Here is a 15,316-nt window from a genome sequence, read left to right as displayed (position 1 = left end):
TGGTAAAAAGAAATGACCTCTGGTTTTATCACTAACATTTTTATAACCTCAATAATTATTAACTTATTAAAATAACTATAAACTTATTAAATTATACTTTAAATTAACTATTAAAACATCACAGTGTTAATTTCTGTGTTACAGTCACACCTCATCTTTCTACTGGCAGTATCACCTCCTCCACCCCTTTTCCTAGCACATAAATACTGTGACTTGGCTTCACAGATTCACACCTGGACTCAAAAAGAGTGTGCAAGTCCTCAAGAAGGAGAAAATCGTCAGAGCAAATTTCTTGGAAGAAAAAATATCAATTGACCCAATTTTAAATTTTTCCATGGAAACGTGGGCTCTGTTGGCTACCATCCTGGTGCTCCTCTACCTGTGAGTAATGGGCTAGATGCCTCTCCTTTGTGGCTCTAGAGGTTGGATGATTCTCAGGTCGTTTTTCCCTGTCAGGAAAATCAAAAAATATATATCATCCAGTGGAAATTAATACTGCCACAGTTGAACAGATTTCTACTGCAAACTAAACTATTTAACTCACTGTGCTTCTGACCAAATGTTCTAAATGCTTTTCAAGAAATCAATGCTCTAAAAAAATCAGAAGAAGGTTTAAAGTGATTACAGTAAGCTGTTTCTCTTGGTTTGTTTTCTGCCTTTACTTTTGTCATGTCTTCATCAGTCTGCAATAGGAAGTTTTGAGGAACTTAGAACTCCCAAGGATGGAAACTACATTTGAGTTGCAAATGATTACTTTACTCAGGCCTGTCTTTCCAAAAAGTTTTGTAACAGAGATTGTTGTGTTAACAACATATTAATAAATAAATACCTTATGACTTATTATCCTATTGCAGAAAGCTAACATGGTGATGTCTATGGTCTAGAAAGAAATAGGGCATAGAAATGATATTTTATGTAGGCCATACCTCATGAGTTCATGTGGGTAATACATGGTGAAATTTCACTTTTCTGGGAAATACAGAAGCAAACACCTTTTGACCTATGTAGAACACAATTGACAGATCAATGTATCTCTTCCTATAAAATACCCCTTGAAGACACAAAAATTTATGAGGTTATCACAGGAGTTTGTTTAAAATGTTACTTGAAGGACCATGAATGACTCAAAGGCAACCAAGCATCAAACCCCCACACTTGAGCAGATGACTCAAAAAGCCTGTATCTTTAAAATATGTATTTATTTTTAATTTTGTGCATATAAATGTTTTACATGCCTGTATGTATGTATGTATGTATGTATATATATATATATATATATATATATATATATATATATATATCACATTCCTATCTGATTCCTAGCTTTAAATTAAGAGAACTGCACTGGATTTCCAGTTATTTGGGTGCTGGGAACTAAACCTGCATGCCCTGCAAGAGCAGACAATGCTGTTAGTTGCTTAGACACCTCTCTAACCCAAAGGATCTACATGGGAAACTGCACAATTTTCAAGCTGAGGGATGGGCAATTTGAGAGTCTTGTCAGGAGGCTCTGATGGTGGGCTAATTTCCTCCTCTGAGCAACCTCACTGTTCACTGTTCATGAAGTTTTCAGGTGAACTTTGTCTTGCAGATTACCCAAGTTGCTGATGTTTGATTATTTATTAACTCTGGTGAGTTCCTTTCTAACTCAAGTTTAGAAAGTGTTACTACATATTAAATCTAAGTCTTAGACCATTAAGTATTAAAAGAATAGTTTAAAATAATAAGGTAGGTGTGAGTAATTAATGCTCACAGTTTTTATGTTATATTAGCCAACCTGTTACCACACTGAATAACTTCTTGTAGTTGTCAATATTTGTATCCAAGAATGTATATGCACATATTTATATATTTATATTGACTCAATAGTATATTTGTATATGTATATATACATACAAAAATATGTATTTACATATGTATGTACATATGCATCTTAGTTAAGGTTTCTGTTGCTGTGAAGAGTCACCAAGACCACAGTTACCATTTGGCTAACAGATAGTGCAATTCTAGCTTACCTGGAAGTAAAAACCCTTGATCTCAGTAGGACACAATTAACGGATCAAAGTAGATGGAAGAAAATACCATTTGATCTTAGTAAAACAGATCAACGTAGCCCTTTCTCCAAAGTTTCCCTAGGGGAGACATGAGATATCAATTTCTCACAGGAGTTTGTTTGAAAGGTTACTTGCAGGTGCATGAATAATTCAAAGGCAACTGCAGCACCACATCCTCATTAACTGAACAGATGACAACTGGAAAACTCTACATCTTTAAATATATATATTTATTATTAATTTTGTTCATATGAATGGTTTGCATGCATGTTTGTATGTGTATCACACATCTACCTGATGCCCATTTAAGTTAAGGGAAATGTTTCAGATTCCCAGGAACTAGAATTGTAGACTCTTATGAGCAATCATTTGAGAGCTGGAAACTGAACCTGAATATCGTGCAAGAGCAGCAACTGCTGTTAGTTGCCACATCACCTCTCCAGCCCAAAGGCTGCACATGGAAACCTCTGCACACTTTTAAAGCTGAGGGATAGACTGGGTGAGAGAGTGTTGTCAAGAGGCTCTGCTCGTGGGCTAACCTCCTCCTATGAGCAACCACACTCTTCACTATTTTATGGGCATCAAGTAGAACTTGCACTGCACATTATCCATATTGCTGATGTTTGCTTATTTACTAACTCTGGTGAGCCCCTTACTAATATTCAAACTCAAGATTAGAAAGTGCTGTTGCATATTAACTTAAAGACCATCAAACATTAACATAAAAGTTTATGCTAAAATGGAAGGTGGAGGGAATTAATGCTCTGTGTTCTTCTATGTTATATTCTGTCCTCCTGGTATCACACTGGATAAATTTTTGTAGTTGTCAATATTTGTATTCAAGAATAAATTTGAATGCATACACACACACTCATATATACACACGGATCAATGGTATAGATGAATGTGAGTAATTACCTATGTGAGTATGCATTTATATATGTATTTGCATGTGTGTCTTAGTTAAGGTTTCTGTTGCTGTGAAAAAACACCAAGACCACAGTTAGCATTTAAATAATATATCATGCAATTTTAGTTTTATGGGAAATTTGAGAGCAAATAATCATTAATCTCAGTAGGAAAAATTAATAAATCAATGTGTCCTATCCTCCAAAGCACCCTTGAAGAGACATGAGTTTATCAGGTTATCACAGTAGTTTGGTTGAAAGTTCACATGCAGGAGCTTGAATAACTCAAAGTCAATGGCAATATCAAACCCCCACATTTGAACAAATAACTCACAAAACCTGTATCTTTAAAATATATATTTATTCTTAATTTTGTGCATCTTAATGTTTTTCATGCATGTATGTATGTGTACTGCATGCATGCCTGTTAGCCTATGTTAGTTAATGAAAGGCATTGGATTTCCAGGAACTGGAAGTGTCGACCATTGTGAGCAGTTACTTGGGTGCTGGAAACTGAACCTGCATGCCCTGCAAGAGCAGCCAATGCTGTTAGCTGCTGAGCCACCTGTCTAGCCCAAAGGCTACACATGGGAACCTCTGCTCAATTTTCAAGCTGAGGAATGGGTCACGTGAAAGTCTTGTCAGTAGACTTTGCTGGTGGTCTATCATTTCCCTTTGAGCAACCTTACTGTTCACTATTCAGGAGATATCATGTAGAGCTTGCAATGCAGGTTACCCACGTTGCTGACTTTTGCTTATTTTCTATCTGGTGAACCTCTCAGTAACATTCAATCTTAAGGTTAGAGATTATTATTACATGTGGAGATTTGAAGACTGCGTTATAAAATGCGCCAGGGGAGATGTTGTGTACTGCCTTGGAATCTAAGAGAAGTTCCATGGAATGCTATGGGACATTTCAGAGTGACAAGTCCTCTGACCTTTAATTCTGAGAGCAAGTATCACATACCCTGTGGTTTGTGGAAGTGGCTGCCCTGAGGCCACAGTCTCAGCTTGAAGCAGCTGTTCTGCTCACTGAAGGAAGTCTTAGAATAGATTGGAACAGTGAGATAATGTCTCTGGAGGCCCTTGTTTAAAATAGGCTAGGATGTCTTGCAAGCCCCCAGACCACCCTTGCTACATCAAGCTGCTTTGTGTGCATAATCTATATAAGTCCTTGGTTAACTCATGATCTATAGTTCCTCTTTAAACTGTTGACTAAAGCAATTGTTTCCAAAGCATATAAAAGGATTACTTAATAAACATACGGCATGCAGATGCAAATGCTGTTTTCCACGCTGCATCCCCTGTGTCCTGGTTTGTTCGACACTCTTTCCCAGGGACCCCCGATGTTCTAGACGTCGACAATTACATATAACTTTAGGACTGGGATTATGAAGTATTAACATAAAAGTTTATAATAATAGTTTAATAGTTTATAATAAAAGTTTAATAGTACAATAGAATTGTATGTGAAAGAGATTATGTCAATTAATTTTTGTGTAAAATTCTGCCCACCTCTTTCCTCACTGGATAAATTCTTGTAGTTCTCAATATATGTGTCCAAGAAAATATATATGTATATAAACACATATACATATATGTATCTATATATAAACACACATGTGTGCATGTATTTACATATGTGTATGTTATATATTGACTCAATATTACATATGTATTAAGAGTACATGAGTAAGTACATATGTGAATTTGTATTTATATTTGTATTAGTTAAAGTTGTTATTGCTGTAATGAGACACCATGACCACGACAACTCTTATAGAGAGAAACAATCAACTAGTGTGTTTCACTTACAATTTAGAATTTTAGTCCATTATTGTCATGGCAGGAAGCAAGTCAGCATGTAAGCAGATGTGGTGCTATAGTTTAGCATCCTTTCATTTTCAACAAAAGTCAACAGGAATTGAATTGTCTCAGTGGAGGTGGCTTGAGCATATATGAGACTGCCAAGCCCTTCTCTACAATGACAAACTTCCTCTATCAAGACCATACCTATTTCAACAAGGACATGTTTCCTAATAGTTCCAGTCCCTTTGTTGGCCATTTTCTTTGAAACCACCACAATGTACAATATTTGGTGCATTTGTAGATATGTATATTTATATACATGTGTATATGTGAATGCGTCAATTTATGTATGTGAATATGGACATAGATATTCATTCACTGTGTGTATGTATGAATGTGTATATTTGCATGTACTACCAAGAAGCCCATAACTTGGTTTTCTTCTCTATGTCTTAGTTATGGAACCTCTTCACATGGACTTTTTAGGAAGATAGGAATTCCTGGCCCCAAACCTCTCCCTTTTGTTGGGACGCTACTTGACTATAGGAAGGTGAGTGATGTTGGGATTTTTCCTTTACGTATTGTGATTGTGTCATTTTCATGATTGTCCAGAAACCCTGTGTCAGTTCATGAGTGCAACTGGCCATTGGTATGAAATACTAAGGTTTTCAGCTTTCAGAATTGTTTGTGTCACAAGAACATCATTGTAAGGTTACCCTGTTGTTGTTGTTTGACAAATATCTGAGGCCTCAGGTTGAGAACCCACAGTGTTTGCATAACCTAATTTAAGAACCTGATGTATAGGCTTTGGAAGCCTCAAAGACTAAGGTTTTATTTTTTTCAGTACAACTTCCAAAAAAGTAAAGTAATGCTAACTCAGTATTTAAAGAAACACATGTCATGACTTCTGCATGGCATTTCACTAAATTGAGTGCTTCATTCATGTCAGAGTTCCCTGTAACTTTGGCCCTTCTTGTTGAGTACCTCTGGTACATGTGGATCAGGAGGCACACAGCTATTTTGTGGTATATGCACATAAAGGAATACTCAATAATACCATAAAATTCCCTGATATCATTTCCCAGTCTCTTGCTACCAATGATTTCTTCTGTGTGGAGGGGTATATTGAGATGTCAAACGAGAATATTCTCCTTTTCACTTCAAAGTAGAACCTGTTTATAATTCTTAGGAGGAAGAATAAGAGAGATGTTGTCTTTCAACCTAAGATATTTAGCCAGATTATGAGTTTTGTTTCTTTAAACAAAAGCAGAATCATTTATACACAATCACTAAAGAAGGAATGATTTGACAAATTTGTTTAAAAAATTTAGTAAGTGGATTATAATATATGCAAATACATACATATATAATCATCATTAATATATAACAAACTGGACTATGAATTTACAAAGAGACTTCATAAATGCTTTCTTTCTAAAATGTTAGGCTCCTGTACTGTCGTTCCAAAGCTCATGCCCAGGAGACCAAAATCAGTTCCTACATGCAGACTGCACTCTTGAAAGATTAGTTTTTCAAAATATTAGTTTACTTATCAGATCATAATTCTTCAAAACCGATGGCCCATTACTAACTTTACTAAGAATTCCATACTTTTCTCCCTGTTTCAAAATGCAGTAAGCATCCCAATATTTTAGAAGATAAAGATATTCTTTGAAATGCACTTTTGGGCTTTTGTCCCATTCATGCTTTTGTTTCACATTTGTTTTTGTATTAAGTATCATCTCCTGTAGAGAAGATTGTTTGCAAACTTGCTATTCAGATGACCATAGATTCCCAAATATCCTTACTTAGTGCTTTGTGTGACATGGTATCTTATTTATAGAAGTGTTGGTAACAAACTTAGGGTTTGACCCTAACCTACAGGAATAAGGGTCCCGAAGATGGTGTGTTCAGGGGAAGAACTGGACATGAAAAATAAGGGTGGACAGCTGAAATTGGGAGGTCTTGCTTGAGCTGACTATACCAAGCAATTTTAATAAGAAACATAGCTTCTTACATACTATTTGCATGGGGGAAATGGCCAAGGAGAGCAAAGACAATGTTTGCCAAGAAAACAGAAGACAGCCCAGACTATCCTCTGTCAACTGCCTTAGGAGTGACAGTCCAGTACAGGTGAAAGGTCAGTTCCTGAGAAAAAACTGCCACATTGACTCTCTTGAGGCCTTTGATTCATACCCAGACTGGACTGTGCCAAATCCGCTGCTGGACAAGGACACAGAACTTGTAGCATGAATTCCCTACTATATATAGAATGAGAAAGGTATCCATCCAAAGAAAATGGGTTCCCAAAAAGTCAGTACATTCAGTAGAGATAAATCCTGGTGCCACTGCCAGTGGCCCCTCAGTTTGCCCCAACCATGCAACTGTCACACATTGAGAGGGACAAGTTTAGTTTTATGCATGTTCCTTCCCTGTCTGACTAGGGCTAGTGAATTCCCATTAAATTAGGTAGACTGTTACAGTGGGTATACACATCATAGTCTGAATTTTTTGCTCATATTCTCATTTTTCCCACTCTAAAACTGTGCTTTGGAAGCTCAGTCCAGTGCTCTGATGTGGGGTTCTTCCTCTGTTTCAGTCAGGTGCTAGAAGAAGTTCCTGTAGTGATATTTAAGATCACTGATTTAAGATCAGTCTGACTATAGGGCAATGCCAGTTTGGGTACCCTTTCCTCCATTGCTTAGGATCTTAGCTTGGATAATCCTTGTGAATTCCTGGGAATTTATCTAGAGACAGGATTCATGCTAACCCCATAATGGCTCCCTCAATCAAGATATCTCTTTGCTTGCTCTCATCTCTGTCCTTACTCAATCTCAACTACCCTGTTCCCTAAAGTTTTGCATTGAACTGCTTGTTCGTCCCAGATGCCCAAAACTGAAATAATCACACATTAACTATTATAATTAAATTACTGCTTGGCCTATTAGCTCTAGTTTCTTATTGGCTAACTCTTACAGATTAATTTAATCCATTTCTATTAATCTGTATATCACCATGAGGCTGTGGCCTACTAGCAAAGTTTCAGCACATCTATCTCAGGCAGTGGATCTATGATGTTCTCTGACACCACCTTCTTCCTCCCAGCATTCAGTCCAGTTTTTCTGGCCTAGCTTAATTTCTCTATAGCTTTACTCTTGGCCCAAAGCAATTCCTTCATTAACCAATGAGATCAACACATAGACAGAAGGACCTCCTACACCCCTCCATTTCTTCCCTCTTCTCTCCGTTTCACCCTAGCTTCTCCCCACCATTATGTTCCCAATTTTGTCAGTTGATCTTGTCTATTTTCACTTTCCAAGTAGATCTACATATGCTTTTCTTAGGGTTCATCTTGATACTTAGCTTATCTAGTATCATAAACAATAGGCTCAATAACCTATGTTTATGACTGGTATCCATTTATACATGAGTAGAAACCATATTCATCTTTTTGGGTCTGGGTTACCTCACTTAGGATGGTGTTTTCTAGTTCCATCCATTTACATGAAAAATTAAAGATGTCATTTTTTTTACATCTGAGTAGTATTCTAATGAGTAAATGTGCCACATTTTCTTTCTCCATTCTTCGCTTGAGGGGCATCTAGGTGTTTGCAGGTTTGGGCTATCACAAATACTGTTGTTATGATCATAGTTATACAAATATCTTTGAAATATGATTGAGCATCTTTGAGATATATGCCCAAGACTGGTATTTTTGGATCCTGAGGTAATTAGATTCCCATTTTTTTGAGAAATCGCCATACTGATTTCTAAAGTGGTTGTACAAGTTTGCATTCCCACCAGCAATGGATGAATAATCTACTTACTCCACATCCTCTCCAGCATAAGCTATCATTGGTGTTTTTGATCTTAGCCATTCTGAATGGTGTATCTCAGAGTTGTTATGATTTGCAATTCCCTAACGGCTACGGATGTTGAATATTTCCTTAAGCGTCCTTTGACCATTTGAGATTCTTCTGTTGAGAATTCTCTGTTTAGTTCTGTACCTTATTTTTAATTGGGTTATTTATAATTTTGATGTCTAATGTTTTGAGTTCTCTATATATATTTTGGAGATCAGTCCTCTGTCTGATGTGGGGTTGGTGAAGGCATTTTCCCATTCAGTAGGCTGCCTTTTTTTCTAATTGACTGTGTCCTTTGCTTTAAAGAAGCTTCTCAATTTCAGAACATTTCATTTATTTATTATTTATTGCTGCTTTCAGCATCTGTGAAAAAGGTGTTATATTTTGGAAATGGTCTCCTCTGCCCATGGATTGAAGACTACTTTCCACTTTCTCTTTTCTCAGGTTTGGTGTGGTTATATTTATATTGAGGTTCTTAATCCTTTGGACTGGCTGTTTTTGCATGGTGATAGATAATGATCTGTTTTCATTCTTCTGTGTTGACATCCAGTTATGCCCACAGCATTTGTTGAAGATGTTTTCTTTTTTCCATTGTATAATTTTAGCTTCTTTGTCAAAAATCAAGTATTCATAAGTGTGTGGATTAATATCCTGGTCTTCAATTTGATGCCATTTGTCAACCACTCTGTTTTTATGCCAGTACCAAGCTCTTTTTATTACTGTAGCTCTGTAGTAGATCGTGATGTCAGGGATGGTGATGCCTCTGGAAGTTCCTTTAATGTATGGGATTGTTTTGGCTCTCTTGTTTTTTTCATATGAAGTTTATTATTGTTCTTTCTATGTCTGTGACCAATTTTGTTGTGATTTTGATAGGGATTGCATTGAATCTGTAGATTTCTTTTATCCTACCAATCCAAGATCATGGAAGATCTTTCCATTTTTTGGTATCATCTTAAATTTCTTTCTTCAAAGACTTAAAATTCTTGATGAAAATGTTTTTCACTTCTTTGGTTATTTGTTGGTATTGTAAAAGGTGATGTTTCCCTGAGTCCTTTTTCATCTTCTTTATCATTTCTTTCCCTTTTTTGTTTTTGTTTTTTTTTTGAGACAGGGTTCTCTGTAGTTTTGGAACCTGTCCTGGAACTCACTCTTGTAGACCAGACTGACCTCAAACTCAGAGAGATCCACCTGTCTCTTCCTCCTGAGTGCTGGGATTAAAGGTGTGTGCCATGAACACCTAGCATTCTTTCTCATTTCTGTATAAGAGAGCTACTGACTTGCCTGAGTTGATCTTGTATCCTGACACATTACTGAAGATATTTATCATCTGTAGGATTTCCTTGGTAGAATTTTTGGGATCACTTATATATACAGTTATATCATCAGCAAATAAAGAAAGTTTGGCATCTTCCTTTAAAATTTGTATCCCCTTGATCTCCTATTGTTGTCATATTGTTATAGCCAGAACTTCAAAACTATGCTGAAGATATATGAAGAGAGTGAACAGCCTTGTCTTTTTCCTGATTTTAGTTGAATTACTGTTAGTTTCTCTTCACTTATTTTGATGTTGGCTATAGGCTTGCTGTATATTGCATTTATTATGTTTAGATTTGTTCATTTTATCCCTGATGTCTTTAGAACCTTTAATATGAAGGGGTGTTGATGATCATATGGAGATTTTTTTCTTTCAGTTTATTTATATGATGGATTACATTGATTATTATATGGTGAAAGGATTTTTTTATCCAATGTATTTTGTGGTCTGAAAGCCTCTTGTACCTTGATAGGGATATCCTTATTTAGGCTTGGAAGGTTTTCCTCTATGATTTTGTTGAATATATTTCCTGTGTCTTTGAGCTGAAGTTCTTCTTCTATCTCTATTATTCCTAAGTTTGGTCTTTTCATGGTGTCCCAGATTTCTTTGATGTTTTGTGTTAAGAATTTGTTAGATTTAATGTTTTCTTTGACCAATGAATGTATTTCCTCTATAGTATCTCCAACACCTGAGATTCTTTTTTCTATCTCTTCTATTCTGTTGGTTATACATGCATCTGTAGTTCCTGTTCATTTTCCCAGATTTTCCATTTCCAGAATTCCCTAGGTTTGTATTTTTTATTGCCTCTATTTCAGTCTTCAAATCTTGAACTACTGGCTTCACCTGTTTGGTTGGTTTCTCTTGGTTTTCTTTGATGGATTTATTAATTTCTTCAAACTTTTTTTGTCTTTTCCTTTGTTTTTTAAGGGAGTTTTCATTTCCTGTTTAAAGGTCTCCATCGTCTTCATAAAATTACATTTAAAGTCATTTTCTTCTGCTTCTTCTGGGTTAGGATGAACAAGTCTTCCTGTTGTGTGATCATTGGGTTCTAGTGTTACTATATTGCTTTCTAGGTTGTTGGATAAATTCTTGCATTGGTGCCTAAACCTTTGTTTTCTTCAGTTGATGCCGGCAGTATCTTTTTGTCTTGGCACAATCCTTGCAGTTGCTGTCTGAGTCTTTGCAAATTGTTCTTGGTCTGCTCTGTACTGTCAATGTCTGTGTCTCAGGGAGCCCCTGAGTTCTCTCTTATCCTGATCTTGGTCTTCTCTCCTGATTCACTCTCTTGGACCACTCTGTTCATTCACAGCTTGTGCATTAGAGTTCCTCTCTTGGTCCTCTCTCTTGGTCCTCTCTCTTCTTTCTCTCAGCAGGAAGCTCTCCTGATGGCTAGCTAGATAAGCTAAAGCAGGTGGGGAAGGGTCTTGGGGTTTTGCCCCACTATGGAGAGTCTAGAGAGTGGGGTGTCCCACCATGTGACTGGTCACTCATCTCTTGGTCCTCTCTGTAGAAAGCTGTAGGAAGCTGTGTTTCAAAGTTCCACCAAGGTTGCAGGAAGATAGGCGAGTTTGGGGGTGGGATGGGGCTAGTAGTTTATGGAGTACAGTGGAATGGGGGTGGGTATTGGGGCAACCTACTTACAGGAAACTCTCCTGCTGTTTGACTAGAGAAGCCTAGTAGTTCAGGGAGAGGCCCAGGGTTTTGCCCCATTGGAGGTCCTAGAAGGTGCAGTGACCTTCTGTGTGGCTGGTCACTGACCTCTTGGTCCCCTCAGTATTGTAGTAACCTGTGTTTCAGAGTTCCACTGAGGTTTCAGGAGGATAGGCAAGTTTGGGGGCAGAATGGGGCTAGTAGTTTTGTACTTGTGTTTTCAAAGCCACAGAAGTATTATAAGCAAGCTGATTTACAAAATGGGAAGTTTGCATTTGTTGAGCAAGAGACAACATGGAAGCAGTCTCTGGCACTATAGCTATAACTACTTCAAAAATAATAAAATAAAGATTAAAAAGAGACCTAGAAATCTTTATTTGTAATAAAAGTCTGATAAAGTTCAAAGACAAACTGTTGTCCAAAATCACCATATGATATATCCCTAATGTGAGTACAAACCATAGCAAGTGAAGGCTATTGAAGTAAAAGAAGGCATTTATGAGCAGAAGAGTTTGCACAACCAGAGAGGATACAATTTGCAAAAGTAATCTTGAAGTATCTTTCACTTGAATAGAGGAGCTCACAATAATGATTGTGCAGGGTTAATAACAAGCAGTGAGTCCACATACAAAAGAATTTCTATGCCATACATGGCTGTTCATCTGATCAAAAATCCAATAGATCATTACACTGTTAATCCAATAGGTCATTACACTGTTAATAATGACCAAGATGTCCAGTTGATATTTTTCTGTTGAAAATAATATGACAGGATATGGTCAATGAGTGGGTTCTAAGACATATCTTCATCCAGACCAGGTGGGTGGTTCCAGGTCAAGTCAACAGTACCTTAGATCATCCATTCAGAGACACAAAGTTCTGTTGATTCATGGAGCCTGCACCCAAAGGGGAATTCCATTCTGAAATCAAAGCATGTGTTTCTTATGAGATACTAGGAAACACGAGTACATTAGAGTAACCTGTGTGCAATGGGAAACTAGAAAACTCAAGGGATGAATGAGTTTGTGTTGTTTAATAAATATTATCTTCTCTGTCATGGACCCCAAAACAATAGGCCTTACTAGTCACTCAACTGAAAGGAACACATCCATACCGAAGCACCAATGATGAACAAATAGAACAGTTGATATTGTGCTAGTACAGTTAATGAGATAATTGCCAGAAAGCACATGGAAAATAGTCAGAATTGTAAAATAACCTGCACATCATTAGCAAATACTCTGATAGTCAGATCTTCCCAAGTGATGGAATGGATCAAATGGGTGGCGGGAGGAAAAGTCACAAGGACTGGTAGTCTACCATACATTCTATGATTGTTTCCATGGTTGGGTCATAGAGTAATTGCAGAATTACTGAAAATAAATGGATGCAAGTCATAGGCTGCCATGTCTTCTAGACCACGGAAATTTCTTCTTCATAAATGAGGGGTAAAGACATAGTGTTTTAGGAATTCAGAATCAAAATATAGCAATAAAATTGTCACAGATAAAGACAACTACTGCTTTTAATAAAAAACAAAGTTGGGCAGTTGTGTGTTGTAAGTAATGCCAAGAGTTGCAGGAGGATCAACTTGTTTGTCCTGGCTACCTAGATAGCTTAGCCCAGAAATAACCCCACAGAAACTTTACTAATTAAATTACTGATTGGTCCATTAGCTCTACTTTCTTATTGACTAACTCTTATATTAATTTAACCCATTTCTATTAATCTATGTATCACCATGTAGCAGTTGCTTACTGGGTAAAATTCCCAGCATCTGTCTCTGGTGGATCCATGGTGTCTCTCCAACTCTGCTTTCTTCCTCTCAGCATTCAGTTCCATCTTCCCCACCTACCTAAGTTCTACCCTATCAACAGTCCGGGGTTGTTTCTTTATTCATTATCCAATGAAAGCTTCACATGGACAGAAGAACCTCACACCATTTCCCTTTTTCTGTTTAAACAAAAAGGAAGGCTTTATCATAGTAAAATTACATATAACAAAACAGTTATCAAGCAAGAATTGCAGTTACAATATCTACATATATACTTTACCTTTATCATAACTAAAGAAAACTATAACTATAACTGAAATTCTTCAACTCCATCAAAGACTCCAGAAGAAAACAATTTACCTAAGTAAACAGAAAGTACACTGTAAGCAATTTCCAGAACTTTAGAAATGACAGAGACATCTTGCTGCCTGGACAATCACCCAAAGTTCTGTACTGGTGGGGCATCCATCTTCACCCTACAGGCTCATAGTATCCAGCAGACTTTTCTATGAAGCAGAAAATTTCAAAGACAGGTATGCCTATACTGGCAGTTTGCCAGTCACTTTCTTCTGTGTCCTGCAGAATGACTCACAGACTCTCTTAGCAAGCAGGAACTCCAAAGGATCATTTCACCTTTAGGCAAGTTCAGAAGTCGTTTCTTGGTGTGTCCTGCATATCCAGTTCAGCAGTTCAGGCAAGAGCAATTCCTTGCCCAAATGGCTAACCAACTCCATAAGGAGCCTCTTCAATGTCCATCATCCTTTTGAAGTAGCTTGATGCAGTCAGGAGCAGATATGTCTCACTGTCCTGAAAAATCTTAAGTCCTTAAACATTTTAAATGCCATATTCTGAAGATCTCTGAAAGATTTGAAGAATCCCTATCCATCTGAAAGACTTCTCTGTACATCTAGGTAATCTAAATAGCATAACTACAAACTTTACTATTTATAGATGATTGTCTATTTATTTTAAAGTGAATCATGGCCAATTTTATTTAAATTCTCCAAAATTTACAGCAAACATGTCAATTGCTTCTAAAAATGTATGTCATCCTTTATATATAATGGTTACTGTGTCTTTTACTGATTCCTTTTTCTTCTTTTCTTTAGAATTCTTTAGTAGAATTCAGAATCTTGAGTTGCCCAGTTGGGAGCCTCTGATCTACTGTTCTGATTGAGTTTCTTTTCGATATTCATGGCCAACATTTGGCTTCTAAAAGAAAGACTTTTTGTCTTTTCAATCACTTGCTGATAGGGCGATACTGCATTGTTACCCATTACCACATGACCTAGTTTGGAGTCAATCTTGACATCATGCCCGTCTCTTCATATTTGAAACCTTTTGTTGTATCCACCAATGTATCAGCATTAACATGCTAGCAGAAAAACTGAATATGACTCCAGAGGAAGCTGACAGATGGATTGTGAATCTGATTAGAACTGCAAGGTTGGATGCCAAGATAGATGATTGTCTATTAATCAATATTTCTTAATTATGTATTGCATTTTTTCCTTTTTTTCTCACTGCAGCTTTGATCAGGTTTTTATTCAAATAGGTTGTCTCTATTTGCTCAATGGAATGAAAAATTTTAATAGATTAAGCAGCAGGCTTTTTCTCTTCTTTGGCTGGTTTCTTCTCTACTGGCTTTTTCTCAGCTGCTGGTTTCTTTTAATTGAACTATATAATCACAATACCTTAATCAAGAGCAGAAATATACATATAACAAAATTCACCTTAAATTTGTATTTGACCTGGAGGGAGAGGGGAGGAACATGAACTTCCCAAGGGCAGAAAATCCTGACTGCTCTTAGGAATGGAGAGGGAGGAGGAGAGGGAGTGGGGGTCAGGAGGAGAGGGTGTGGGGGGAATGGGAGGGTATGGGGAGGAGGGGAGGAAGTGGAAATTTTTATAAACAAATAAATTAAAAAATTGTATTAATAAAC

General features: G+C 36.9%; 1 protein-coding gene across 1 annotated transcript in view; it reads left to right on the top strand.

Annotated features, from left to right (window-relative positions):
* The first annotated feature begins 244 nt into the window (after window positions 1-244).
* The window catches only part of LOC125398824 (cytochrome P450 3A6-like), a 57,388-nt gene continuing 42,316 nt past the window's right edge, over window positions 245-15,316 (top strand). Inside the window, 6 exon segments of the mRNA XM_087898080.1 lie at window positions 245-381; window positions 5,228-5,321; window positions 5,787-5,796; window positions 9,197-9,201; window positions 10,962-10,983; window positions 11,508-11,523. Coding sequence (XP_087754206.1) covers window positions 335-381; window positions 5,228-5,321; window positions 5,787-5,796; window positions 9,197-9,201; window positions 10,962-10,983; window positions 11,508-11,523 — 194 coding nt within the window. The 5' untranslated portion in view covers window positions 245-334.

The sequence above is a fragment of the Myodes glareolus genome, chromosome 2 (genome assembly GCF_982192425.1).
Source record: "Myodes glareolus chromosome 2, mMyoGla1.1, whole genome shotgun sequence".
Classification (NCBI taxonomy): domain Eukaryota; kingdom Metazoa; phylum Chordata; class Mammalia; order Rodentia; family Cricetidae; genus Myodes; species Myodes glareolus.
This window is presented reverse-complemented; position numbering and strand designations above follow the sequence as displayed.